At 38.3% G+C, this 25479-nt stretch overlaps 1 protein-coding gene across 2 annotated transcripts in view; it reads left to right on the forward strand.

The window, feature by feature from the left end:
* The window catches only part of THSD7B (thrombospondin type 1 domain containing 7B), an 861577-nt gene that overhangs the window by 358030 nt on the left and 478068 nt on the right, over window positions 1–25479 (forward strand). For both annotated transcript variants that reach the window (XM_072757643.1, XM_072757642.1), the window contains exons 6-7: window positions 11500–11655; window positions 22660–22857. In XM_072757643.1, the coding sequence (XP_072613744.1) occupies window positions 11500–11655; window positions 22660–22857 (354 nt within the window). The remainder of the gene's footprint in view (window positions 1–11499; window positions 11656–22659; window positions 22858–25479) is intronic.

The raw sequence follows: 25479 nt of genomic DNA on the forward strand, positions 1-25479 counted from the left end.
AATTCAGGAAGAAAAATGAGAGGTAGCAATTTGTATTTGTTTGTAATCATTACAAATATAAAGAAGAAAATAACTCTGGATGAAACCTCTTATATAATTAGTTGGCAATCTAAGTAGAGAGAACAAAATTGGATATTGCTGGTGGCCTACAAGTTAAGTAGAGAGGAAAAAAAATGGGCTTGCTGGTGGCCTACAAGATGCAGCTTTGTCTTTGTTCTCAGGGCAGGCAAAATGTCAGAGAGCAGAAATAGTGTTGTGAGGAGCCTGTATCCATGTGGATTCTTTTGAGTCAGATTGGAAGCAAAATGGTTCTGGGGAGGTAGTACGGGTCCTCAAATCTGGTGCTTCATGATTCTGTGTAATCTCCTATTGAGAGCCCCTGAAGCTCCCTAACTTTTGTGCTGAGTTCACTATATTAAGGATCTTGAGCTACCAAAGGTCTGAGAATGTTTCTGAACCATTACTATTCTTTCAGGGTTCCCCGCTTCCAAAGGAACAGTCGTGATAAGTGTGTATTACCTTTAAGCCTCATTGGGTTGAACTAAACAGGATTTGTTAGAGCACTTGAATTACGAAAATGCAAATGTTAAAAAAATTAAATGATTGTTCCATGCAACTATATATCTTTCATGTTATAAAAATATATTTTATTTTGAAAAATTCAACGCACCCATCCTTTTGAAAATAGATAATAACACTTTCAGATTCACAAAATCAGTAATAACACTTTCAGAGTTATTTGCATTTAGTAGCCTATAATATATGCATGCTGCTTTTAATGTAGTATCAACTAACTGCATTTTTAAATTAAAAAATTATTCTCATTATTTTTCAATGCTCTCCCAAATTAAGACTTCATAGAAAACAATTATAATGCCTTAAAATATAAATCACTGTCCTTTTGATCTTATAGCCTATTTTGCTCTGGTGATGTATATAAATGTAAAAAAATACAGTATGCAACCTCTTAAGACAGATTTTTAATATGATTAGTATTTAAGCAAAAATGCATAAAATTATACAGCGTATCCACTGTTTTAAATTATCTGTATTCTGTGAATGCATCAGAAAATAGCTTATCTTTTTGGCTAATGGAATTGTCTCTTGCTATTGCAATGAAAATATCAGCATATAGATTTCAACTTCAGGAAAAACGCAAGTATTTAGAAGCACTGTAGTCAAATTAAAAAGATAGATTCTAGCCAGGAGCCATGGAAATGTGTGATGAATTCAATAATTTTAGAGCCCTGAGCTGCAAGAGTCTAATGTGGTGATGAAGAGGGTAAACCAGAATCACACTGGCTAGGTTCAAGTCCTGCCTCTGCATTTACTAATTACTGAAACTCGGGCTTTAAAGTTTTAAAACTTCACTTGTCTCACTGGTAACTGCAGATATTAGTAGTACTTCATAGAACCTTTTACTAATTAACTCAGAACATACTTATACATTTCTTAGCACACAATTTAAGTTGAGTATGTGTTCTCCCAATTCATCCCAATGGAGGATGATATTGCCTCCAAGGGGACAAAATTTGATTCACAGGATTAAAAAAAATCCCATGAACCAATTTTTGTAAAACTTACACTTTTTTTGTATATAAAGCATACACGTATACCCAGTACAATTGTGGTGTGAAAATACCATGGGGAAGGGAGGGACCATTAGGAAAAAAATATTTTACAAAGCCTCCTTAGGGAGGATAAAATGTAACAAAGGTGAGAAATATTGGATAGTCCTTTTATTTTACAGAAGCTCAATCACCAACAAATTTACTCAATTCACATGAGTAGATTATCAGCTTAATGTTTGTTAAAATAATAGTATCTTGTCAGTTGGTTTTTCAAAATGATACTTCATTAATTACTGAGAGCACTGACTCCCCAACCTGCTAATTATAAAGGTTTTTTAAAGATGTAAATCTTCACTGTACTCTCTGCTACCTAACCTCTTCCCAGTTCTGACTCAGTGCTTCTGAGTTGGGACCATGTTAAACCCGGTTGGTTTAGGAGGGCTGAAAGCTACTCATTTTTAATATTGGCCTTGACATAGTGAGAGGTAGCTATGCAATGTAGGACTTGGCAATGTCTGAATAGGCCTGGGAGGAAGGAGCTTTTATCTAGCTTTGCAGTGCAGAGGTTTTGGTTTGTAATTTTTGTTTTACTTCAAAAATGTATAAAGCAGTTCCTCATACAAAAGAATGAGCTATTCTGCATTTTAAAAATTATTATGCGGTGTCTCGTTCCTACCACTACTTAGGGACCCGGTGAATCCCATGAGCCTTCCTTTGAAGCTGAATTAACTTGTTCAGTCTAAAATGATTTGCAAATTTAAAGTAGCATATGCTAACAAGGATATCGGGTACAGTGAGGCCTTCAATATCCCTTCCATTAAAAACAGGATGCTGTGCCTATTTATTTTAGAGACAAATAGTTCTTTCCTGGCTCTCTAAAATAAGTGTCACATATCCCCCCACCCCTTGTTTTTTTTCTTTGTTTTTTTTTTTTTTTTTTCTGGGGGTTTGACTCTTAGAGCTTTAAGTTTTGGAGTTGTGATGCTGTTTTTAGAGATTTGTGTTACCTTAGGGAATATTGTACTTCTCCTTCTTGTTACCATAATTAAAAGTTTCCACTTAGCTATTCCGAGGTTGAAATGCCACCTTCTAAATCAGCACAGGTGAAGGTCAGCCTTGATGGTGGAATAATAGGGTATCTGTGACCAGGACCGAAGTCTGGGAGACCCAGCTCTGCTTTCTGTTTTCTCCCTCTTACACTTCTTACCAGATCTTCCTGCTGCTTTTCCTCCTCCTCTGAGACATCCTTGTTTCAACCATGTCTTTTTGTTGTTGTTGTTCTATTTTTTTAAAGATTTTATTTATTTATTCATGAGAAACACAGGGAGAGAGAGAGAGGCAGAGACACAAGCAGGCTCCATGCAGGGAGCCCGATGTGGGACTCGATCCCGGGACTCCAGGATCAGGCCCTGGGCTGAAGGCATCGCTAAACCACTGAGCCACTTGGGCTTCCCTGTTTTCTTCTATTTTTTTAAAACATCCTCTTCCTTTTACTTTTTGCCCATGGGACTTAGGGATGTCTTACTGTCACCTCTGCCCTTTCTCAGTTGCTGGGTTAGATATGGGTGATAAGAGAGAGAATTGTGCTAGGAATAGTAGGGGCATCCAGAGGAAGGGGAGCTGGGCATGCACGTGCACTTGTCACCCTTCCCTGGTTTCTTTGGTCATCTTTTGCTCTTTAAGAAATCTTAAGGGGGTGGGGTTTGCTGATTGAGAACTCACTGTAATTCCTTAAACCTAAATGACCCTAAACCTAAATTTTAACATGAAAATAGTCAACATAATCTAATTTAATCCACTCCCTTTTCTTTCTTTTTTAATTTTTTTTTCATTAGATAGAGAGAGAGCGCATGTGCACAAGCTGCGGGGAGAGGCAGAGGGAGAAGGAGAAGCAGACCCCCCCCAAAGAGCAGGGAGCCCAATTCTGACTTGATCCCAAGACCCAGAGGTCATGACCTAAGCTGAAAACAGATGCTTAATGGACTGACCCATTCAGAAGGGTTTTTTCTATCATAATTTTTACTGTAAATACAAAATCATAGTAGAGTATGATATTAAAGATTTGGGGCTTTGAGGAACCTTGAACCTGTGTTTGTCACATATTAGCTTTGTCATTTTGGATAAATAATTTACCCTTAGTAATTTCATCTTCAGAGTGGATGTGATAATGATACTTCCTTCCGAGTGGTCATGATGAATGAGAAATTGCATGTAAGTCCTTAGCATGGTGCCTAGAACCGAGAGGGTTGCTAGTGTGTATTAGCTATTATTACTAACATTAACCAGTAGAAGAGGCATTTGTGGTCATTCCTGGAAGACTTGCTCTCATTCAGCTTTTGTCATTTTTCCTACGGGGAATGGACTGTAGGTTGCAAAATACCATGAGTAGGAAAAGGACTCCTGTGCTAAAACCCTTGCAAAAGTTGTGGTTGGGGGGGGGGGGGGGGGAAGAAAACTGTATTTGCCCGATATGGAGTAGTTAATGCTGTTGACATCTTGGGAGGTAACTCTTCCTCTTACCTGACTCTCTGCTTTTTCACTTTTTTTCCTTGCCTGACCACTTCCTCATCTCTCATTGATCTCTTTTCTATTCTTTCTCATCAATAATGGTATTTTTAACTCTGTAGACAGTGAAAGATGCCATATAGGTCAGCTTTTGTTCCTTCCATACTCTCTGTCCCCTACTTTTAGCTCCGCCAAGCTAAAAGGCTGTGAAACAATCAGAAAGAAATTTTCAAAAGAGGAACGGAGGTGAGACTATATGATAATAGAAATATATGAATATCGGCCCAAAGGCTGCTATGTTATGTAATTGTTGGATATTGATTCTGATTTCTTTCTAGAATTGTACAGGTATCTCATTTATTTTGCTTTCATTTGTATTCTGAATATTGTTTTCCATCTTTACCTAGAGTATTGTTACTCTGTAGCATTAAGAATCACTAGGCATTTTCTGATTGGCTTTATGAAATGAATGAAATTTGGAAAACTCTTTGATATGTGGTCACATTTCCCATAATTATTTCTAATTGCAGGAATTATTTTTAGGTATTAAATTCGCAGTACATACACATGAATCTTCCTGCCAAGTTGTATTGCACAGAACTTGGCCAAGAGAGTCACAATATGGCTAAAATTAAGCTTTATTAGGTATAATAGGATGAGATGTGATTTAATTCTTTAAGCTGCCTATAAGTGCTAGAAGACAGATTGCTTTTATTCTATCCACTAAGTTAAAAGAATGATCCATTATTTTGCAAATCCCAGTGGCAAAAGGCAATTGAAATAATACATGAAGCTTCTTGAAGGAAAATAGCTTTCTGGTTAAAATTGTAATATTATTTATCTTTCCCCTTCAACCATTTGACTCCTTCAGTCTGTAGAAGAGGCCTATTTATTTTAGCAGTAAGGTGGATTGAATTTCTGCCAAGTCAGTATACTCCCTAAATGGATATGTCAGAGGCAATATTGTTTCTCAAAAATCATTTAGAAAGCAGCATTTTTACATAAGTAGGCTCTTTCATTAGTTTTGAATTAAATCTTAGCAATTGCTGTTTCTATTATGATTGTTCTTGGAGAGTCCATGGAATGAGGGGGTTCTAAGCTTTGAGTGAAAATACCCTGTGGAGTTTACAGTGCCTGCATTTGATTTGGAAAGTTGAAATGAATATTGCTTTTTTGGTCTAGCTTCTTTGTGAAGGTTGATGTCATTCTAGAAATCAAATAATGTAAAATCAACTGAAGATGGAATGTATTGTTTGCAGGAGGACCTTGGTATCACTAAGATAAAAAGCAGCAAAATTTTCCAGGTTTTAAGAGTCCCCAGGAAGTAACATCACTTTACTTCTTCTTCTTTTTTTTTTTTTTTAATCTCCACTTTCTTGAAAATAGTAGGAAAAAAAATCAATATGTTGTAACTAATTCCTTGACCATCTTCAAGACACTTCCTTCTGTACAGAGGGAATGGTGAGCTCCATTGTGCCATGACAATTATCTCACTTCCTGAATTTTCAAAGCCTGACTTGATTTTTCACCCAGTAATAGATATATTAAAAGAAAAGAAAATGTCATTGGCTCCTGCAATAGCTCTTTCTAATTTAAGCAAATATAACTCATTTTTTTAATTACAGGAAGAGTACCAGGTTATTAATTATAATTAATTAAATATTATTATTATGCTATTTCGGTTTAATATCATCTTGAGTCATTAAGAGGCATTGAAATTTAGATCTTACAAAATAGTCATCAGTAGGGTGCGGGATGATATACTTTTATTGAATCTGCCAACTTATTTCTGTTAATTCAAATTAGTTCGGATTAGAGCTTGATTTAGTCTCAAAAATAAAATATGAAGGTACTCATTTTTCTTTACAATGGCAGTCACATGCTAATGTCACAACAGGCATTTTTCTTCTTAATTATAAATCATTTTGATTGAATTTGTATGCTCATCTGAAATCACTTTGTCATTAAGGAAAATCATGAAAAATTGTAAATTTCTAGAATTAAGAACAGTTTTGTGTGTGTTTATTTTTTAACATTAAACATATCACCTAACCAATATATTTTCCCTTTTGTTAATTAGCATTCTGTTCATGGAGCAATTCATTATTTAAGACAACTTTGCAATCTTTAGTAGCAGGCTTTCACATTTCTTGTAAGGCAGGTCAATGTAATAATTTCTTATTGCAAATGAAAAATGCCAGGATAGGCACCAAAATATCCCAAGTATTAATGACTATTGCATATGTATAATCACTTATAATACTGTAATATATTTTCTAGCATTTGGAAAGCTACCACTATGTAGCAATCTCAATTTCTGAGTTGAAAGTTATTTTGGCTCTTTAACACTTTGTGGCCATGAAAAGTCTCTATTGGGACTGACTATGCTGCCTGAAAAACCTAAATAGACTGTAAGGCCTTGGGTAGTTGCTTATCTAGTCAGACAGTTGGTCAGCACAGGAAGGTGTCAAGGTGACATAACCTAAATAGTATCTGAGGGGCACCTGGGTGGCTCTGTGGACTAGGCATCTGACTCTTGGTTTTGGCTTAGGTCATGATCTTGGGGTTGTGAGGTTGAACCCCATATGGGGCTCCGTGCTCTGCAGGGAGTCTGCTTCTCTCCCTCTCCCCCTCCCTCTGCTCTCTTTCTCTTTCTCCCTCTTCTCTTTCTCTTTCTCTCTCTCAAATAAATAAATAAATCTTAAAAAAAAAAAAACAAATATCTGGTATAAGAGACACAAGAGATACAAGCATAGACCTGCACTGATTAAAGCAGGGATTGATTGCATCAGAGATAACAGAGTTGGTAAATAGAAATAAAGTTGTTTCAGTCAGTATATCCAGAAAAAGATTTTCAGATGAGTAGAAAAACAACACTTCTTTCTACAAATATCATACCTGCAGTTTGGGCAGGTAAACTTCACAAACCATCTAAATTCATGTGGTCCTTGTCATCCCCACATTCTACCCATCCCTTAATTATATTACAATGTGAATTGCTGCAAATTAATTTTTTTTATTTTTTTTAATTATTTATTTATGATAGTCATACAGAGAGAGAGAGAGAGAGGCAGAGACATAGGCAGAGGGAGAAGCAGGCTCCATGCACCGGGAGCCTGATGTGGGATTCGATCCTGGGTCTTCAGGATCGCACCCTGGGCCAAAGGCAGGCGTCAAACCGCTGCGCCACCCAGGGATCCCAATTGCTGCAAATTAAAGAAGTAAATAGTCACATTTGAAGTGGAGCAAAGTTTGGTCTCACTGCCTCCTGCTTGGTGGGGGAGATCTGGACAAATCTTTGAAGGTGTTTAAACATAGCAACAAAGGGACGCCTGGATGGCTCAGCTGTTGAGTGTCTGCCTTTGGCTCAGGGCATGATCCTGGGATCATGGGATAGAGTCTTGCATCGGGCTCCCTGTGAGGAGCCTGTTTCTCTTACTGTCTATGTCTCTGACTCTTTCTCTTTGTCTCTTATGAGTAAATAAATAATTTTTTTTTTTAAAAAAGGTAGTGATAAAGTAGGGGAAAGATTTGGATTTTATTTAAAAGGTTATAATGAGTCTGTAGCCTTCATGGACGTTTTGGATCTGTTGTGTCACTGATTACCTCCATTGTAGTCACTATGATTCATCAACAGAATATCCTTGGTACAAACGAACTCATGAGTCCTATCTGATGGCTTCATTCCATGGAAGGAAAATCAACAGGGACATGTAGAGATGAGTCAACCACCTGGGACAAAGCTCAGGTCTTGCTCTGCCCTGGACTTGCTGAGTAAATCTATAGAAACTGTCTAATGTCTTTGGAGCTCAGTTTTTCAGTAAAATTGATTAATTAAACTAAATTAGCTCCCTTCTAGCTCTTAATAGTTAATAGTCTTAGAGATATTCTGTGTTTGCTGTTCTTGGGGAGAAAACTGCCTAAGTGGTCTGAAGCTGGTAAGTGCTTTGTGACTTACTTATGATTTATTTCTAGAGCAAATGTAGCCCAGAGGGCCTGAGATAGAGATAGGTTGGCCCAAGTACATTGATTCAATGCTAAATGAAGCATCTTAGACATGTCACCTGGGACTAGAAAAATTTATCTATATGGATTAAGATCTACTGTCTGTCAAAGCAGTAGGTGCTAAAGAGGCATGGTTGCCTGACAAATAGCCTCACTCTCACTCCTGGGTCTCCTAATTATGTCACTTAATAGTCTCCAGGGAACCCCACTACCCCTAGCTCCTCTCTAGCACACCACGTCTCTCCTAACTTCCAAATCTTAGGAGTACCATTATCCATAATATCCAGCAGTCAACTGATTGACAGTTAAGTATTTATCAAAGGGGACTTTGGGAGACTTAACTGCCTACCTCCCAAACATTCTTAATAGCTCTCCAAAAATAAGCTAGGTAAACATAATGATCTGTAAAAACGTTGTCCTTGACATAGAACAGGATCCCAGTCTCTTTCCAACTGCACTGCCAATCTGAAGACATTCAGGAGCTTCTAATCAGATTAGTGAAGGCCTACTGTGGGTCTAGGTGCTACACTTGCAGATTGATTAGTTTCAATGGCTGGCCTCAACCTCAAGTACAAAAGTTGTAGCAGCAAGTATCTACTGGATCTTGGAGCTGAAAGAGTTGGGATATCTTCTCAGCATTGACCATCAGACACCTAACATCTGTCTGGTGTTGCAGTAAGACAGCCATGACAAAGGAAAGAGAAGCAATACTAACAGCTTTCTAGTCTTGTTGTTGGGGCTCACGAATTTGTGTATGACTAGTATCAACTCACAAAAATATGAGTTCCATGGGGACAAGGACCTTATCTCTTTTACTCACTATTCTGACTTCAGCTCCTAGCACAGGGTTGATACTCAGTAGGTACTTACATATCAGTGTAGGTTGAATGGCCTGAAATAAGACTACATAATACAGTGGTTAAGAGCACAGACCCTGGAGCCAGGCTGCCTGGATCACAATCTCAGCTCGGCTCCTAACTAATTAAGAATGTGAGCAAGTGAATAAATGTTTCTCTGTTGCAAAATCCCCATTTTTAACTTGAGATGGTTATAACATGTATCTCAAAGTTATGCAGGTTAAGTGAATTAATTTATAACCAGTGCCTGGGATTCACTAAATATGTTTAAGTAGATTAATTAGTTTACATGCCCTACTTCCTTTTCCATCACTACTTAGTTTTTTGGGGAGAAACGAACTTTAGAGTTTGTGAGAACACATGCTCATAAGCCTGGGCCCAGACCCAAAGGCCTTTCTGTCTTAAGACCTCTGACTATACAGCTTTCAATTCCTGTGATGCTTTGAAGCATCACTTTCCATCAGTTTTATTAATATGCTACTTGACTTGCCCTTCTTGATTGAGAGCTCTTTGAAAGCAGACACCATCCAAGAAAGTCTGATTTAAAGTGGGTACTAATGGTTTTGGAATGAATGCATAATGTATTCAGTGAAGGGCAGTCTTATGTGTTTTCTTTTGCTCCCTCCTGGGTAAGGAATCACAGGCCCCCTCCCCTAAACTCACAGGTGATGGTGATGGGGTGGTGGTTGCTGCCCCCTTCTCTCTTTATTTTCATCTTACTCAAGTATATCACAGGTTGTTCTTTATCCACAATCCACCAGTGTCATATGTACATCCCAGTCCTGGTCACTCCAACCCCCCATCTCACCATTCTGGCCAACACAATCTCTGTTTGATCACTGCCACTCCTGAGCCTGCCAGGTAACCCGCCAATTGCCACCAATATCTATGCTCTCTTTCTATCTCTTCCTCCTCCACATGGCTTGTGATCTTTGACATTTCCATTGACCATCTTGCTTTGCTCCCGTCTTTTAAGTCAAGTCAAATCCTTTTGGTAAAATATATAAGAATTAGTTGAAAACCAAACAATTTCTTACATTTTTTTGTGACCTTTGCTTTTCCCATTGACTGTCACAAGCACCTCAAGCTGCCTCACTATTCATTAGAAACACTTCTGCCATGATTTACAACTTCTTGAAAACAGTATTTCGGGGGGCACCTGCATGGCTCAGTCAGTTAAATGTCTGCCTTCAGCTCGGGCCATGATCCTGGGATCCTGGGATTGAGCCTTGCATCAGGCTCCCTGCTCAGCAGGGAGTCTACTTCCCCCTTTCCCTCTTCTCCTCCCCCTGCTTGTGCTCGCTCTCTCTCTTTCTCTCTCTCTCTGTGAAATAAATAAATACAATCTTTCAAAAAAAAAAACACAGTGGTTTTTGCTTTTTAAAAATTTATGTACAAAGTTCTGCTGGTCAGAGCTGCGATTTATTGCCGTCTTTGCCAGATACAACTGACATCCATGTAAATAGTAAAGAAGCAAAGTAGATGGTATGATTTACCACCCAATCCTGTCACACCCATCTTTGTCTTTGAAGCACTTCTAATCTGCTTAACAAGGTGGACATGACACATGGGAAATATTTAGACAAGAGTATAAGCCGGTTCATAAGATAAGACTGTCTGAACTTAAACCGTTTGCTCACAAGCTCTGAACTGCTCCCAAACCACTTTTATGTGGAATCACTCAGTGCAAACATAGTTATGCATCTGGCTCTTCTTTTATTGTGTCATTTCTATCTTAACTCCTATCCTGTTATAATCTCCATAAGAGTCAGAATCTCATCTTCTCCTTCATCTGTGTATTTTCATGGTCCCCAGAGTGAATCTGCATGGAGAAGGCACTTGGTGAGTGCCACTCATGGCCAGGTGGTCCCTGTATCCTGAAGGGACACAGTTCTGGGCGTACCCTGAGTGCAGGTGCACCAGGAAGGGTGGGAAAGCTCCCTCTTTGGCATCTCCCCATGGCTTCTCAGATATTCCTTGTGCTTCTGGATAGCCTCACTAATGAAACTGACTTTGAGGGGCTAATTCTGCAGTCACAGATCCAAATTTTTCTTCTTTTCTAAAAACCATTTTTCTTCTGTGTCTTTGAGAGCTCCACACCTCAGGGGAGTAGCAGCAGTAGATTGGTTATGCTAAACACCCCACCTCAGGGTTTCGATTTTGATTTTTTCGCAGCAACCTAGTCATTTATATAGTTGAGATAGACTCATCTTGAAACTTTACAAAGCCATTTATTTTTTTTGAATCATAACTCTAGATAATTTGTATCTGTATTTCCAGTCCTCTCTTGAATTCCCAGAGAATACTTTGTGAAACAGGAAACTCAGGTGCATGCCCTTTGTTGCTGACTTTTTTTTTTCCCTAACCTTTTCTCACCCCAAATGCTAATAGTGTAGAGCTAAGCAACAGGTATTAGAGAGTGTTTATGTTTTGTTTGTCTATACCCTTTAACCAGAAAGCTAACTGTGGGCAAGGTAGGCATACAAATATAGACATTAATAATTCGAGGGGTATCCAGAGAATGTGACATAGACCTTTTTTTTTTTTTTTCTATCCTTTAGTCTCTAGACCTGTGAAAAAGACATTATGTTTGGGACCTGCCCCTTCAGCCTCTCAGCTCTGCAATATCCCTTGCTCTACAGACTGTATCGTATCTTCCTGGTCAGACTGGGGCCTGTGCATCCATGAAAACTGCCGTGATCCTCAGGGGAGAAAAGGTGAGTGTCTTGTTTGTGCGTGCTTCATTTACTTCCAGTGTACACACAATTATTCTGGTAGCTAAGTAGCCAATTAAGCCTGCTTAAGACAATATTTGTTTGTAAAATGTAGATAACCAGCTCAAGCCTGACAGCATTTAGTTATTAGGGAGGCTGTGGAGGACATTTCCATGGAACAAGAATCTGACCTTGATTGACCTTCAAGTTAGGCTCATAGCTGATGAAGTGACTACTACTCAGTATGGTATAGCCATGTTTTATATGTATAATGCTTATTCTGAGGAAATGAGACATGATTTCTGTAATCACATCAGGAAACAACTGTTTTGCACATCTATTTATTTTCAGATTTCCACATGCCGAACTTGATGTTCTATTTCAGATTTTTCACAAAGGGCATTTATGCGTGTTGTTTACTTTTTGATGTCCTTGGGCTTAGAGTGAGGTCTTCAGATTTGATATGCTTGTTTAATTCTGTAGGCCTCTGTAGTCTTGTTTCCATTAGTTTGCTGTTATTTACACATCTTCATCTTCAGAAGTTCATTTTTGGTGACACTTTGGCTTTTTTTTCCATTGGCCTTTCAATTTGTATTGATACTATATTCCCTTCAACAGAAATGCTAAAAAGAAGTATTTCTTTTTCTAGGAGAAATGAGCTCCAAGAACATTCCGGAAATTAGGTTGTGTTTGCTAAGCCCTAACCCTGTCACATGCAAAGAGAGAATGTGTGGCCAAGTGCTTTGTGCTACAAAGCTGATGCTCTCAGCTTAATTCTGTGTCCATTTGAAAATCCACATTTCAGTGATTCCTGGATTGCTCACATGCACACATGTGCATGTCCAAGTTCACACACCCACGCTCTGGACTTTTCTCTTTACTCTGACTCTTTGTCCTAAGACAGAAGAAGAGAATGTGTGTTGAGTCTAGATTGAGGAGGAAGAAGCTAATTTTAACTCTTTTATCAAATAATAGAAATCTGGATCTCTGTGGAACCTGGAAGGGTGCAGTGGAGATGCCCATGCTACTTTTTTATTAGACTTATATCCAGAATATCTTCAAGCCTCTTCAGTTTATGAATAAAAATAATTTCCCATTAATGCTAACACCCACAAGTTGTTGTCTTGTGGTTTACATATGTATTATTGGACCTTGTAGGTCTCCTGTAGTTGCATATGAGACTCCCCAGGATGACTTACATGTTATCAGAACCAGCCTTCTTATGTTTGAGCCAATCCATTTAACATTGTTGTCTAAAAAAAATCCCTGAAGATTGGACTCTGGCTTCCGCAGCCACTGTGGCTGTGGGTGTGGATACTCATGTACATTGGCTATTCTGAGTGCTGCCTTCCTTTGCTTTTGAAGTTGTAGAACCCAACTAGGCCAAGGGGGCCTCATATTATTTTATAGATTTTTGTTATAAGTAACAGAAACCCAATTCAAACTGGATTAAGCCAAAAGAAGGAAATTTAGTAGCTTATGTGGCTAAAAATAGAAGGGAAGATAGGGCTGCAGCCAAAAATATCAAGAGGCCAGCAGTCTCATTCTCATTCTTTCTCTTTACAGACTTCTATTTCTACAGTCTTCTGTTCTTCTCTTTCCATTTACAGTCTTCTATTTCTCCATCTCTTAGTTCTGCTTTTCTCTGTATTCAGTTTAGTTTAAGGCAGGCCCTCTCCATGTAGAAGAGCTCAGCATTGATTTATTGATTTTTTTCTTTTTCTTTCTCTCTTCCTCCCTCCCTTCCTCCCTTCCTTCTTCCTTCCTTCCTTCCTTCCTTCCTTCCTTCCTTCCTTCCTTCCTTCCTTCCTAATTTCTCTTTCTCTCTCTCTGTCTTTCTTTCTTTGATGAACTTTTATTGTGTATACTTCTCATTAGTAGATTTAGGTTTAGTTAGCAAATGTCTTTTAGTGATTATTCATGCCCCTGGCTGATAGATAACAAAAATTTCTGTAACTCTTAGAAGCACTCTGATCTTAAATATCTATTTTTTAAAGTTTGTTAACAAAAAGTCCAGTACCAGATGCTCTAAATCGCTTCAGTGAAATAATTATTTTTTTTTTGTTTTTTTTGGAGGCAGCATAATATTTAACAGTATTTTATCCAATTGGCTTTTGATTTAAAATAAAGCAAAAAAAAAAAAAAAAAGAGACACCCCATCTCATCCTAATAATCCCAACTCAAGTACATAAAATTCCATTTGGGATTTTAGTAAGGCAGATTGTGAAGAGTCTTTTTTTTATCTAAACTTTCAGCATGGTTTGCAAATTGGAAATTGGAGAATGAAGCTAAAAAATTTTTGTTTCCTGGATCCTTAGATACATTCCTTTTATACTTTAGCTTTCTAGAATTAGTATGTCACAAAACTGATATGTACATTTTATGTAGAGGAATTTTTTTCTCCAAAACATTGTAATAAAAGCAACATAGTATGTTATAAAGGAGCTCTCTTATTTTTATGGTCAATTAATTTTGTCTAGCTTTATTGAGATATAATTGACATGCGGTATTGGGTAATTTTAAGGATATGACATGCTGATTTGATATAAATATATATAGCAAAACAATTGCCACAATAAGGTTAGTTAACACATCTATCCATCCTCACATAGTTACCTTTTTCCTGTGGTAAGAATTTTTAAGATGTGCTGTTTGTATCCCCATGTTCCTTGCAGTGTTAAATAGTACTAGTGCAGCACACAATAGTAAAGGTGTGGAAACAACCTAAGTGACTATCGATGCATAAATAGATAAAGGAAATTTGATATATACACACACACACACTTACATATATACAGTCACTCATATATATTTATAGGGATATTATTTAGCCATAAAAAAGAAGGAAATGCTACCATTGTGACAACATGGATGAAACTTGAGGATATTATACAAAGTAAAATAAGTCAGAGAAAGACAAACATTGTATGTTCTCACTTATATGTAGATTCTAAAAAACCTGGAATTGTAGTAACAAAGAGTAGAATACTGGTTGCCAGAGGCTGGATGGTGGGGAAAAAATGGGGAGATATTGATCAAAGTTTACAAACTTCCAGTTATAAAGTTAGTAAGTTTGAGGATCCAATGTGCAGCATGATATCAACAATACTGTATTATATACTTGAAAGTTGCTAAGAGATTAAATCTTTAAGATTCTCACTACGAAAAGAAAAAAGAATTATGATTTTAGAGTGTAGATAAAGTAGAAAGAAATGTCTTTCTTAATACTTCCAGGAAGAATCCTGGAACTGAATCTGATTGGCTAACCATGTGCTACTCTGACCAAGTCCTACATGAGACCACCCCTGCAGGGACAAGGCTAGGCAAGCCTCACCACTGACAGGGAGGGTTGGCTTCCTCAAGGAAATACGAGGTGCTGATACTATGGGAAGTAAAAGCAATGCTGAGGTTAATCTTAATAGATGGTTATTAATTGCTTATCCCCTTTGTTCTGGGCCAGAATTTCTACAGTAATTCAGAGAATTCTTTCTTCTTCATTCTATGTTGTAATTTTTGTCACTTGAGCAAATTTCTATAAAACCCTTTGTTAAAAGTGCTCTTTCAACTTTTTTTTTTTTTCAATCTTCCTTTTCCACATAATTCTGAACTGGTCTGTGGAACTCAGCTGGGAGTCTCACAACCTTCAGACCCCTCTGTTTGCCCCCTTGGCCCCAGATGCTTTAATGCCAAACCTTTTCTTCATTAGCCCCTATTCGTCTATTGTATGAGTTAACTCTTGCAAATGCACCCTGGTCCATCATTCATTAGATATCACCTGTTGTGAGTTGAATTATATCCTTCAAAAAAAAATCTTCATTCCTAACACCTAGTATATGTGAATATGACCTTATAGGGAAATAGGGTTATTGCAGATGGACTCAAGTTAAGATGAGGTCATATTGGATTAGGATAGGCCCTATTTTAACGACTGATGTCCTTACACAAAGACTGAGATTTGGACACAGATATACACAGAGGAGAATGCTATGCAAAGGCAGACATTAGAGTGATACATGTATAAGCCAAGGAGTGTGAAGGATTGCCAATAACCACCAGAAGCTAGGGAAAGGATGGGGGCAGTCTTTCCCCAGCACATTCAGAGGAAGCATGGCTCTACAGACCCTTTGATTTCTCCAGAACTGTGAGACCAAAAAAAATTCTGTTATCTTACATCACCCACTGTGGTCTTCTCTTTTGGCAGCCCTAGGTATACTAATACCAACTTTGCATCAGCATTTAGGCTCAGCAAGGTATGACACTTCATAATATTTCAAAACTAAAGTGTGGAGAAGTGAACCAATTTGTCTTAAATCCCACAAGGATTTAATAGTGGCCCAGCCAGCACTAAGAACCTGGCTTCCTATCTCCCTAGTCCAGTGTTCCTTCAAATACTGGGCTTCCTTAGTGATTCCCTCCATAGCCTAAGGAAGTTTGGATAAAGGCACAAATCCAATGCCAAGCTTAGCAAAGAAGGCCTCTGCCCACATGCACCATATTGGCCAGTGGAACCCATTAATCTTGGGAGCCAATAATTGAACCAATGTAGGATAAGGCATGGGACATGGGATTTGTTTTAGCTCCAGTGTGCTACCTTTGGACTGCAGTTGAGTGAGAAAGGAAGGGTGTTCCAAGAGTAGCTTGAGAGAAGCAGGTAACTGGAATGTTTTTTGCCTCAAACAATAAATTTTTCCAAGAGAGGCACAGCCTATGGAGCCGAAGGAAAGGGTGGAGACGATAGAACTCACCTGAAGATGGTGAAGGTAGTACTGTCACCCAGCTACTTGCAGAGTGAAGGGTCATGTTGGAATTGATGAGAACCAGTCTCTGTTTTATAGGGCCTATTCTTAGGCTGAATCACCTGCCCTAGGCACTAAGTAATCACAAACAGAAGAGCATGTATACAGCAATGATTGTTATTCAGGTCTGGAAGTTAGGTATTTTATAAATGCTTCCCCAGAGCAGAGACAATTTTGATTTTTAAGGTCTTTCTAAAATCTGCCAGGACCACCTGCCTCTAATCCCTCTTGGGAAAAATAAAGAATAGAGTTTTTCCTCTAGGGAAGTGATTCTGTGCCTACAAGGAGTCCAAGCATGTTATGATGATGGTAAGTAATCTTCTTGTTATTTCTACTGACTTGTGAGCCTGAGGTCTGGGATCTTTTCAATCTGTCTGTCCCACGGTCCTGCCATGAGGGCTGCCAGAGTCGCTGACTGGCACAACGTAAATGCAATTTGGAATTCCACAGAGGCTGCAATACATGAGCTAATGCATTAAACATCACAAAACTCTGGGATGTAAACTGAACTGTTAAGCTTCACATTTGAATTCCCTACCCTAAAGAAATGCAGTGAACCTTCCTATATGCATTTCATATATATATATATATATATATATATATATATATATATATATATATATATATGGAAGATAGAGGATTTGAGGGAAATATCAGCAAACAACAGCAAGAAAATTAATGTGTTAGGTTGGAGATAATTACTTTTTTCTCTTCAATAGTCTTTTCCTCAGTCACTGTGCTATTGCTTTGGTATGTTCCTTTTGTTCAAATTAAAAAAAAAAAAGAAAAAGAAAAGGATGGGAAAGCAGTTAATTTTGTGCATCTAACAGAAGAAATTAGTTACTCTAGAAATGATCATAATATGGCTGTTATTCTAAGGCAGGCATCCTTCAATCAGAAATCCTGTAAGGTTTGTGACTGTCAGCCATTCAGAGTACATTAGAAAATCAGCCGTTGTACGCAGCCTTCACACTTTCCACCAGGTCTTTGATAGGCAGACAAGGGGAACAGTACTCAGCGGGTTGGTACTTGTCAAGTGAAGCTAGGATGCCTTTCAGAAGAATTTAAATTGGATCAGGTTTTATCATTCATTGCTTTATCTTTGATACACTCCTAGGGAGTTATAATTAGAGATATATGTAAGAGAAATAACCTGAAAAAATTGCTGATGAGTGAACTCTACACAAAGATATAATACATTTTTAAAAATTCTTTTTGATACAGAGACATACATTTATATGACATCCTTGTCCTTTTCATACATATTCCAGAAAGACATCCTTGCCCACAGAAGTTGTTTTAAAGAACATTTGATGGAGGCTTCTCAATACAGTGTCACAATAGGTAACTGCTTATGTGGTAGGACTTCAGGGATTTCTTAACTCACCCAATAATGTATTTACCCCCAGTCATACATCTTAAAGTTCTAAAATTCCCATAGGTAAAGACATCCTGAAACTGGGAAGCCATGAATATCTTTACAAAGACAGTTTTTTATGCTCTGAAACAAATCAATTTAGATAACACACCAAAGCAGGGCAATACTGCATATTTTAGATCTTATATAACAACAATGGGGGAAAATTTCCATTTTCTGTTCTTGCCTGCTATATCAACTTTCAGTGAGAAGTCTATAAAAATCATTTTGCTTTGTTATAGAAAATGTGTATGCCAAGAGATAGTTTTTTCTTTTCCCTATTTTTCTATGTCTGTGTGTGTTAGGATGTGGGGGGTTGCATGCCTACTTCTCATTCTAAGTGTTGAGAGTTCTCATGATCAAAATTTCCCTAACATTAGTTTTTCTTATTTTGTATATTCACAGCAGGGTGCAAACTAATAATGATACTATAAATCTCTACTCTTGCAGGAATGGTGGTTGATTTCTAAAGGGTTGGAATCAATGTGCTCAGGTTTCCTGGCACAAAGTTGTTACGCTATTTCTAGGGCTGCCAGGGATGAGGAACCAATGAGATGCTTAAGATGGAATAAGCTTTTGTCATCCTTGGTCAACCTGCTGGCTACTGCTTCAGGCCTGTTCAAGTGACGTTAGTGTGGAGACACAGTATTGCCCATGGATAGCTCCATAGAAGCTTACATGGACACTTTGGGGTCACAAGTACATGGCCTCAAACCTACATTTACCTCCTATCTCCTTTAATTTTCCCATGATTTCATTTGAAAAACTTTGGCCCATCTTCTGCCATTTGTGCTTCTTCCCTTTTCTCTCCCCAATCCACAATTCACTCTTTGCTAAAATTCAATAAAATACATAGTAAACCAGCAGAATATACACTAAACTTTGGGTTCATTAAATTAAAAAAAAATCCTGCAAATACCAGTTTCATTAAAGGTGGATTGAATCTGTAGTCATTAAGTGATTGTTAAAACTCATTCTTGCTGCCTCGTGCCTAAAATCTCACTCTCCGGCCTGCACACTTTCATTTTGAGGAAATGATCCACAGTTCCTGCAGATTCACTGTATGAAGTGGGGCTAGAATGCATCACACAGAGGAGCCGACTTGAATTATTTCTTATGAAGAGGTGATGACTCAAAAAGTCCTCGACTGAATTTCATACATATCTAGTTAATCAATAACATGGAGCAGTAATATAGTCTTGTCTGATCTTAGTTTTCACATGCATAAAATGTGAATGGCAACTTACAAAACAGTTTTGAAGATTTATTATTTTGGGGTAATATAAGTAAAATGGCTGGCACCATCTTGGGATAGGTAGATATTTAATACATGTACCTTTTCCCTTTGTTGGACTGTATGCTCCATGAAGAATAGATTTATGTTTTCTGTTCCTCCTTTGGCTTCCCACAGTACATTACAGTGATCTACATATGGCAGTTAATGTTTACTGAATGACGCTATCGTATTAATATGGAATTCGGTAAATGAAGGTAAGTGGTTGGCTGGCCCCAGACACTGTGGACTTGGCAGTTGTGTATCTTTTGGAACAGAAGCACCCAGGGGAAGCCTGATGTCTATTGCAGGCATGAACATGAATGTGTGATTAAAGGTTAAGCACAAACAAGAGGCTCCAAGGTTTTTGTTTTGTGCTGAGCTTGTGCTGTGATTTGATCCTAGTTACGATCAGGACAAGGGCAGCATAGATGAAAGACTGGACAAATTTATTGACTAAGGAGGTGTAATCTATAGATTTATTGTGAGATGGATGCAATTTGATTTATGGAGGGAAACTTCACATACCCCTCAATGGCCTTAAGTTCTAGGTACTAGTACACCTAGAATCCTCAGTAAAGACGACTAAGTTTCTCAGTTGTCAAACCTTATAAATCATGGAGATCCATGCTATGTCCTGCTCAAATGTGTAAACTAAACAAACATAAACATAAGATGGTAAATAAGCAGCATATGGACACATAAGAATAGAGGTCATGACCCAAGCTGTGTGGCAATGAGAGCTTGGAGCTCAGTGTAGCTGGGTGACCATCAAGTGCAGTTGAAACCTTGTATGTTTCCTGTGTCTTTTCTGAAGGTGGCCCAGGAAGGGAGATTCTGCAGATTGTTGTTGTTGTTGTTGTTGTTGTTGTTTAGAGGTTTTACTTATTTATTCATGAGAGACACAGAGGGAGTCAGAGACACAGAGGGAGTCAGAGACACAGGCAGAGGGAGGAGAAGCAAGCTCCATGCAGGGAGCCAACCCCATGTAGGACTCAATCCTGGAACTCCAGGATCACATCCTGAGCCGAAGGCAGACGTTCAACCGCTGAGCCACCCAGGCTTCCCCCTTTCTGCAGATTTTAACTAATTAATGATACAGACTTGTAGGTATAAAGTATGGCAGAAGCCATCTATTATTTTAATTGTCCCTGACCTTAATATTTTCAATGCCATGATCATGAATGTGGTCTCTGATTGGCTGAATGATACCTTCCCCTACATGGCTGATTGTCAGTATAAAAATCAAAGAATCTCTTCTAAAAGGAGCTCAGAGGTGCCTGGCTGGCTCATTTGGTTAAGCGTCCAACTCTGGATTTCAGCTCAGGTCATGATCTCAGGGTTGTGAGGTGGAGCCCCATGTCAGGCTCTGCGCTGGGTGTGGAGCCTCCTTAAGATTCTCCCTCTCCCTCTCCCTCTGCCTCCTCCCCTGCCTTTCTCCTCCTTCCCTCTCCCTTTATTAAAAAAAATAATAAAGAAGAAGAAGAAGAAGAAGAAGAAGAAGAAGAAGAAGAAGAAGAAAACAAGGAGTTCATGGGTTAACCCTAGAGCAAGAAAAACTAAATAAAGCACTTGAGTATTTTTATCTAAAATACTTGTCCAGCCCTGTAATATTCTAAGGAAGCTCAGCTCCCTCTTGTGGCCTAAAACCATGTGTCCATTAGTTCCAAACTCCTTCCTTGGCTGTGTAATTTTATAGGAGCCAGTCGTTTGCCAACTATACCTTGAGCTTTGTAAACTTTTCATTTCAATTACTATTGGTGGGAAAATAGGCACGGCTTTCGGAAATCTGGGAAAGATATATACCTGGCTTTGTGACTTCACATGCTCCCTAACTTGTCCTTCTTCCACCTCTTGTGGGAAAGGTAGTGGGGTATCTAACTTTCATGGTGGGACTTCAGTGTTCTCATACTCTCTTTTTTTCCTGTCATAGTCGTCTGTCTGTCCCTTTTTTTTTTTAAAAGATTTTATTTATTTGTTCACGAGAGACAGAGAGAGAGGCAGAGATATGCAGAGAGAGAAGCAGCTCCTCAAGGGAAGCCCAATGTGGGACTCAATCACGGCACTCTAAGATCACGACCTGAGCCAAAGGCAGAGGCTCAACCACTGAGCCACCCAGGCATCCCCGTCTGTCTCTTTTAACTTACCTAAAGGAAAAAAGTGAATAATTCCTTAAAATGTTATCACCCAATAAGATTGGTTTCATTAAAAATAAAAGGAACTAGGTACTCTTGGGTGGCTGTGTGGTTGAGTGTTACCTTTGGCTCAGGTCATGATCCTGGGATCAAGTCCCACATTGGGTTCCCTGCAGGGAGCCTGCTTCTCCCTCTGTGTATGTCTCTGTGTATCTCTCATGAATAAATAAATAAAATTTTAAACAAAAAAAAATAAAAGTAATTGAAGGAATTAAGCTGGTAAACAGAATTTGGTGTGATAGAGACTGGAAGTAAAATATGAGATTCATGGAAGGCAGGCATAGCCTTCAGAAATGATATGTCATCAGGGCCAGAGATTGAAAACTCATAAACCAAATGGTTGTATCTAGTTCTCAGTCACTTTTCTTTTCTTTTAGGCTACTTTGTTTTTTTAAAAAGATAAATTAGTTAAACATGCAGAGATTTCATATAGAAACAAAATGCAACTTGGATTTCTATCTTCTTAGTCAAAAATTAGGTTTGTTAACAGAGGATCCCCATTCTCCCTCATGGTAATAGTCCATGGAAGCTGTAGAATCGCCACCTCTTTTGGAGCGAGCACATATTCTCCACTTCACCACACACCTCCACACTCCCTACAGTTGTATGGTTGAATCATTTTCCTCAATTTGTAGCTGCTTGTCTCTTGTAGCCTGAGTTTGTCACTCTGTAAGCTTATAGCGTGTAAGGCCCATTTATATCCTTGTTATAGTGGGGTGTTTGGCCCTAGTCCCACAATATTTATTTTTTAAACTGATTAACAGTCTAGAGACCCATGTCAAGCCAAGGTGGGGAATGTGGTCCAAAGAGGTGCCATATTCACAGGGCAGGTTGACCTAGAAACCTCAGTGCACAAATTTCTTAGTTACCAGGGGTATGCCAGATGTACGCCAGATGTACACATGTACATCTAATACAGATGTACTCATTTCAACTCAATGTGGAGTAACCAGAATGTGAAAAACAACAGAAAAAAAAAGTGGATTTATCCGTGTTTAGGCTATTTCTGAGAGTCTTCATTTATTTCTGCTGGTTTATTGATTCTGTTGGACAACATGCTACTTACTACTTGGTTTGATTATGTGTGGCCTCTCCAAGGTTGTTCAGTCTTGGAGGACAGCTTTTCTCCTCTAGTTCTTGTCCATTTTCTTTCCCTTTCTTTTCATCTATTCCTTCCTTTTCCAATAAAGGAAAACACCTTAAAATAATACACCGTTTAGAACTATAGAGAATGAAATGAAAGTTTCATCTCTCTTCTAGTTGCTGCTGCTTTTCTTCTGTTGGATAAAGATGGAATACTGTGAATTTTTTTTTTTTTCTTTTCAGGATTTAGAATGAGACGGCGTCATGTCCTCATGGAATCCACAGGGTCTGCAGGCCACTGCCCTCATTTGGTGGAGTCTATCCCTTGCGAGGATCCGATGTGTTACCGATGGCTGGTATCCGAAGGGATTTGTATCCCTGATCATGGAAAATGTGGCCTGGGGCATCGCGTCCTGAAGGCCATCTGCCAGAATGACCAAGGTATGAGGCAAAACAACATGTGTTGTTAAGTGATATCTGCCCTGTGTCATGTCACTGCTCTCTAACAGGTCAATTTCCCAAGGAAGAGGAACACAACTTTTCTATCTTTGAATATTTATGTTTAAGTCAGATGCCACACTGCTGTAAAGTAAGCTGCCTTAACTTAATATGAGGCCATATACTGCAAAAGAAAACTATAGGATTATGCCTAAATGCAATATAGTGAACCTAGAAATTTCTCTGCAATTTTCAATCTATCAAGATAGAGCATTCGGAATTCCTTTGGGTAGTCTTCAATTTATCAATACCAAAGAAATTTTCTTTGCCTTTTTTGAGGTCGATATGCAACATGCTTTTATATATTATTAATAAATACTATAGTTTGTAAGGATTTCAGGGCTGCAGTTCTTTCCTAAGGAAAAAAAAATACTAAATCTTTTCATTTATATAACATTCAACTAGAATCAGTTCTAGACATAATACTGACATTTCTAAGGAACCATTTTTAAAATATAAATTGTCAAGCTTTACAAAACCATTAACAGTGGCATCTTTCCTTCATTGCCAAGCTTCTGGTACAATAGTTGTTTGGAATGAAGGGTGATTTAGAAAATATGTAAGTCACATGGAAATGAAAAAAGTGACATTTTTAAACCTTATCCCATAGTTTAGAAAAAAAATCCATCTCTTGGAAGAATATTGACTATGTCTGTTAATCCCATTTATAATGCTCTTGGTGTGTGGAGTGAAAAGTTTTGACTTATGAAGTATATAGAAGGAAATTACAAAGTGGGTTCAGAGTGGCTATTTTCTCCCACATGGGATTGACATTCAGCAGTGGTTTCCTTGTTTCTCTCCTTCCTGTCTCCCCACAACCCCTTTTTCTTTCTTGCCCTCTTTGACTCTCTCCCTATCCTTTCCTCACTCTTTTTTCCTTCTTTCTTTCCCTCCTCCCTCTTCTTTCTTTCCTCTTTTTATCTACTTTCTTTTTTTTTAACCACTGCCATGATTAGACAGATGTACACTTTATCAAGAAATGTAATCAGTTATCTAATGAAAGGTATTTGTTTAATTAAATAGAGGCCAACAACACATTATATTAACTGCAACCTTTTTGAGTAGTTACAGCTAATGATGGCTTCTAATATTACCGATAATTTTTGGATTGTGGTAATGTATGTGCAATTTATTAACAGAGGCAAATAAGATCATTGCTTTTCCTTGAATTCAGGAAGAGTAGTTTAGAGGTTCAAACCTGGATTCTGCAGGTTTGAACCTGCAGCCAGGTTGGAATTTCAAGTCTGCTCCTCACCTGCTAGACCATCTCAGGAAAATTAATTAACTTGTGGAGGCATCCTTTCCTTCAGTTTGAAAATGGATTGATAAAACCTACCTCTCACTCTCAGATTGAGAGAGTTAAATTGGTTATATAAAAGTATTAATGAGGTGTCTGGCACATAACCATTCAAAATATGCTATAAGCTTATTTCACTATAATGCACATTTATTACTCTGCCCTGGGGGAATTGTGCAAAGAACATTCTTACATAATATGGAAATAATAATTAGTATTAGAATAACCATACTACTTCTTCCTCCCAACCTCCTGCTGTGGAAACAAGAAACAAGAAGATCCTTTGGTTGAGTCCCAAAGACAAGTGACTGTCAGACTTTGTCATCTCACAGCAGGTATTAGAGGCTTGTCATGATAGATTATGTATATAGGGCTGAGGAGATTTTCACAATTTGTTCTGTGCCTTCTATCGTATTGCAGGTGTTATATGGTGATCTATAATTAGAAATACATATTCTCCCCATTTCTGGCACAGAGCTGTTAAAACTCTTGGAACTTCCTGAGCAATAAGAACAATGGGAGCATCTTTGATTACATTTGGCCTCTTGCCCTCAGTTCCTGAAATTGCTTCCAGAAAGATGAAATGGGTGCGTTGTGACTCAGAAAAAAAGGTGTGTTGTCACTCATCACAGAGATTCGGGGAGAATGGTGGGTAGAAACCCTATGCCTTTTCCCTGTACTTCATCCTATGCATCTCTTCCATCCGGCTGTTCCTGAATTACATCCTTTCATAAGAAATGGGTCATCTAGTAAGTAAAACAGGCTTCCTGAATTCTGTGAGCCACTCTGAAAAATTAATTAAAGCCAGTGAGGGAGTTGTGGCAACCTCTGATTTATAGCCTATTGGTCTGAAGTGCAGGTAACAATCTGGACTTGCAATTGGCATCCTGAGTTGGATGGCGTTGTTGGAACCTCCAGTCTGTAGCTGGTTGGTTAAAAGCATAGCCTACCTGGGCTTGCATTTGGCCTCTGAAGTGCAGGGCAGTCTTGTTGGACTGAGCCTTTTACTTGTGGAATCTGATGCTATTTGTAGGTAGGGACAAATTGAATATTGAATTGAATATTAGGATACCCAGCTGGTGTTGGAGAATTCTGTGGTGTGCTGTGGGGAAACTGCCCTTCCTCCCCCATCATATACTTCCTTAGCCACTGAAAATGGATGCAGAATCTTTTTACAAAGGTATCAATGTTACCATTGTATAGCACTTCTAGAGGGTTTTTTGGTTTTTGTTTTTTTGTTTTGTTTTGTTTTTGTTTTTGTTTTTGTT

Source organism: Vulpes vulpes, chromosome 5 (genome assembly GCF_048418805.1).
Source record: "Vulpes vulpes isolate BD-2025 chromosome 5, VulVul3, whole genome shotgun sequence".
In the NCBI taxonomy this organism is placed as follows: Eukaryota; Metazoa; Chordata; class Mammalia; order Carnivora; family Canidae; genus Vulpes; species Vulpes vulpes.